The sequence below is a fragment of the Vitis riparia genome, chromosome 3 (assembly GCF_004353265.1).
Source record: "Vitis riparia cultivar Riparia Gloire de Montpellier isolate 1030 chromosome 3, EGFV_Vit.rip_1.0, whole genome shotgun sequence".
Taxonomy (NCBI): domain Eukaryota; kingdom Viridiplantae; phylum Streptophyta; class Magnoliopsida; order Vitales; family Vitaceae; genus Vitis; species Vitis riparia.
The window spans coordinates 15,328,745-15,333,477 of record NC_048433.1 but is presented as its reverse complement, the minus strand read 5'-3'; the positions used below and the strand labels follow the sequence as shown (position 1 = coordinate 15,333,477).

The 4,733-nt window shown below is 31.1% G+C and overlaps 1 protein-coding gene across 1 annotated transcript; it reads right to left on the bottom strand.

Moving 5' to 3' along the window:
- Positions 1-268: 268 nt before the first annotated feature.
- On the bottom strand, positions 269-3,337 carry LOC117910864 (scopoletin 8-hydroxylase-like). The gene is made up of 3 exons (XM_034825042.1): positions 2,673-3,337; positions 803-1,151; positions 269-706 (listed from the first exon to the last, which is right to left on the bottom strand). Exons 1-3 carry the CDS (start codon positions 3,170-3,172, stop codon positions 455-457), a joined length of 1,101 nt encoding a protein of 366 aa, XP_034680933.1. The 5' UTR covers positions 3,173-3,337; the 3' UTR covers positions 269-454.
- Positions 3,338-4,733: the final 1,396 nt, after the last annotated feature.

The following is a 4,733-nucleotide window of genomic DNA, read 5'->3' as shown; positions in this document are numbered from 1 at the left end:
TCTAGGTCAATATTGGTCTTGCAAATATTATAAGTGAGAACACACTTATAGTTTTGTCTTTCTACTGAAATTTCTCTACATAAGGGATTAAGCTTTGAACATTCATTTTTTGCCCTCTAAATGTGAACATAAAAATTGAAGACACAACCATAAGTAATGGATTTTGATCCTTTTATCAGTTTGTTTGCAAATGATGTTAATCAAAAGGGAGAAAACATCTGTCTTTTTTCCAAAGATATTACCTTAATTGGAACCACAAGAACTTAACTAAGACCCAAGTAAAACACATAACTTTATTAAGGGAAGAGATTCTTAATTTACTAAAGAAATACATGCTTGAGGAGAATTTATTTAGCCCTATGCTACATTTGTTTGAACTTGAGGCAAATCAGTTTCGGATGAACAACCATGCAAAAACAAAACCATAACAACATATATGCGATTATTCTTTGCTTCAAAAGGAATTGATCTGAGCAAAATCTAGTGACTTCTTCCCTTCATGAGCTTTCCCAAAAAAGTTGTTCATGTACTCCTCAAACACAAACTCACGATAATGAGCAACCCCATCTCTCTCAACCACTTGAGGCAATGGCCCGATCTTCTCATTTGGTCTAGGAAGGGTGAATATAGGGATCGACACTCTAGATTGAGTGCTTGTGGTACGCACCCTATGTTCTGCGCTTTTGTACTTCCCATTGCTTAATATCTGAAAATTTGCATACATTCATATCAAAGAAATGTCCATTAGAGTAATATTTTATGTACTAAGTAAATTTTGTAGGTATATTAGTATTAATCTAACCTGTAATGTATCACCAACATTGATGATCAATGCGCCTGGTATGGGTGGTATCTCCACCCACTCTCCCTTCTTTCCAGCATCGGTGATGTCTTCCTCCATTTTCACATATAATCCGCCGATACCATCTTGTAGCAACACCGTTAACATGCCCATATCAGAGTGGCGTGCCACGCCAACGGTGAGATCAGGGTTGGGGCAGGTGGGGTAGAAGTTCATGTTCACGATTTTTAAACCAATGAGGCCATCCATTCTTGATTCCTCTAGTGTTACTCCAAGCTTCTCCATTAACACTTCTAGTATTCTTCTCACCATTGAGATGGATGCCTTCAGGTACTCTAGTGCTACTTCCCTACAGAAAATATGAATAATTTTGCATGCCATGAAGTTTATCATAAACAAGGTCTAAAAAGTGCTCCATGTAAGTTGACCACTCCACCATCTCGCAAGTTTCTCATTCCTTTTTTAGTATATAGATATATAGATCTAATCAGCTACCAATCTGGAGTTAGATTTGTTTGTACATTTCATAAATTACTACAATGAATATTTCTATATAATATGAACCATTTATATAAGAATCTTCTTGTTGTATGTCACTTGAAGGGTCTAGGAATAGTTACTAAAGAAAACTCTTTAACATGCTTAGACCCATTTTTTCAAATTGCAAAGGTTAGTAGGTTTAAAGTAGATAATATTTATATGGGATATAAATTATATCAAAATTAATTCTTATCCAAAAATATAATAATTAAGCTATATGGAACTTAAATAATATCAAAATTAATTCTTAGTCGAAAATATAGTAATTAAGCCCACATAAATTCATGGGTCATGATGAAGATGCATGAAAAGATTACTACAATATTCCACATTGCATGGTTAGAAGTTTCTAATACTTCAAAGAAATAACCTGTTAAATATAGGGCTATTTGATTAAAAGGGTAAGTGAAAACCCAAATTTTGAAATTTAACCCTCTGTCAATTTTTTTTTTTTTTTATCTCATTTTGATAAAATTGTTTTCATTATTTTCTTGTAAAAATAACCTTTTGGTTTGAAACCTACATGTGAATACTTGAAATGGTAAAAGATATTTATTTTTTTATAAAAAAAAAAAGTTACTTTTCAAGAAAAAAACATGAGAAGGGTTAGATTCATAATTTGAAGATTATTTTATCTCTTTTAATTAAATATTTCTATAATATATATAGATGACTTTTACTTTATGTGAAAATTTGAAAGACTCACATATTCAAAGTTTTATGTAGGGATGACAATGGGGTGGGTTTTTTCGGGTTCCCACGCCGGCCCTAATGGGACGGGGTTCAATTTTAATAAACGGGTTTGGGATGGGTTTGGGCCCACATCGATTATATATATAATTAATTTAATTTAAATTTTAAAATTAATTTAATTTAAATTTAATTTAATTTAAATTTTATTTTACTATTTTTAATATATAGATAATAATAAAATATTTTTAATAAAATAAGTTATAAAAAATATAATAATTTAATTATTTATAAAATATATTTATTTTAATGTAATTAAAAATTTTAAAAATAGTTTTAAAAAAAATCGAAAAAAGTTAAACAGGGCAGGGTGGGGTGTGTATGGGAATTTATCATACCCGCCCCGCCCCGCCCCATTTAATTTTTAAATGGGACGGGAATGGGAATTGTTTTGAATAAACGGGGCGGGTTGGGATGGGGGCGATCTGTTCCGAACCCGCCCCATTGCCATTCCTAGTTTTATGTCTATTTCGTTCAAACTATGGATTTAATCATGAGGCATGAGTAGTATACACATCTATCAAGTTATCACAAAATAACATATAATATCCTAGGATTAGGGTCAGTTGAAAATTCTTACTTGCATTCATTAGGCCAAAATTCAAGTGCTTCGCCATCGCTGGTATACACCATACTAACATAGTCCTTCCACTCCAATGCTTTCTCTTTCTCAGGCACAAAGCTCGTCCCATACTTCACATACGGGCTAGGGCTCACCCCCTTCCGATACACCGCCTTCTTCTCAGGCGCTTGTCCAAAGAACTCATGCGTTGCGCTCTTAACCGACTCCAGAACTTCAATGGGCACCCTATGGTTCACAACTTGGAAGAAACCAACCCTCTCGGCTGCCTCAGCTATCAATCCCACCACTTGGCTATGCTGAGGTCCATCAAGCATTGATAAATCTATTGGTGGTCGATCATAGGAACTTGCTTTGAGCTTGTCTATGCGCTCATGATGTGGCTGGATGTATTGCTCTGGCACCTTCTCCAGGCCAAGATCCACCATGCCTTTGACTCCATTGCCATCTCTGACAACAAAGTTGTACACTGAATCGCCATCATAAAAGTTAGGTTCCATTGTCGAATGAAGCTTGAAAATCTTCTAGTTTTGTTGAATGTTGATGATTCAATAACCTTATACCAATGATCCCAATTATTACTGTCTAGTGATCGTTGACTTTTGTGTGGTGTCGAAGCAAGACTCAGGGCCTTGAAGCTGGATGGAGTAAGGGAAAGTACACATAATGCCACTGGGGTTTGGTGGCCGTGGTGGGGTTTAGGTGAAGAGAAAAATACAAAAAACTCATCCTCCAGGTTACCAACCAGTCAACAACCACATGCCAAGGAAATAATCCCATGCCAACACAAAAATATATGATCTTTACAATAACCAATTATATAATTTCAGGAATTATTTTATAAAAGTTGTAAAATATTTAATATTTTGTAAAAATAAAATATTGTGAAAGAGAAGTTACAATTTAATTTGTAGGATATAAAGTGATAAACTTAAGACCTTAAGAAAAATAAATTTAAATTTGAAATAAACTAATATAAGTATACATGGTTAAAAATTAAAATGGTGATATAATTTATAAATTGAGAATTGCATAATTAATTTATATTATTTTAATTTCAAATTGTGAGTGGAAAAAATTAGATGAAATATTGAAAGTGTGAAAAGCAATATAATTGGTATTTGAAGTGGAAAAAAAATTGAATCATTTCAATTAATTGTAAGTGTAATTACACTTTAAAAAAAATGTAAATAAATTAAAATAAGTATACATTGTTAAAAATTAAAATGGTTTTGTACTAATTATTAATTGAAAATTGTATTAATAAATTATTTCTTATAATTTAAAATTATTTATAAAAAATATTAGATAAAATATTGAAAATACCAAAAATAATATAATTAGTATTTGAAGTGGAAAAATAAATTGTATCATTTCCATAAATTTTAGTTGTATAAATTGCATCATTTTGATAAATTTTAATTGTATAATAGTCTTTTTAAAGAATGAAAGTGAATTTTTGTGTTTCAAATTCAAAGAATTAGATATTTGAGAGGGTAAGAAAAATGTGAGGAATACACAAATTATTTGGATCATTTCTAATTTTTTAGTATTTTTTATCATTGAGTTTTTTAGGCATGAATTCTGCAACCCCTAAGTGTAATTAACCTATTTAAACAATATTTAAGTCATATGAGATTTAAATTTAAAAAAAAAAAAAAATCAAAGAAGTGGAAATTTGGGAGGGTACGAAGAATATGGAGATTCTTCACATTCTTGCTAATTTGTTAGTATTTTTGGATTTTGATTTTTTTTTTTTGCATGAATTCCTATTTAAGCAATATACAAACAATATGAGATCCAAATTTAAAAAAATAAAAATAAAAATAATGGAGATTTAGAAGGGTACGAATAATGTGAGGATTCCTCACATTCTTTGTATCCTTACTAATTTTTTTAGTATTTGTGGATTTCAAATTTTTTGGGCATCAATTCTACACCCCTTAGGTGTAATTAACTTACTTAAACAATATCCAACCCATGTGAGGTCTAAAAAAAAAAAAAAGAGTGGAGATTTGGGAGGGTATGAAGAATGTGATGACTATTTTTTAAGTATTTTAT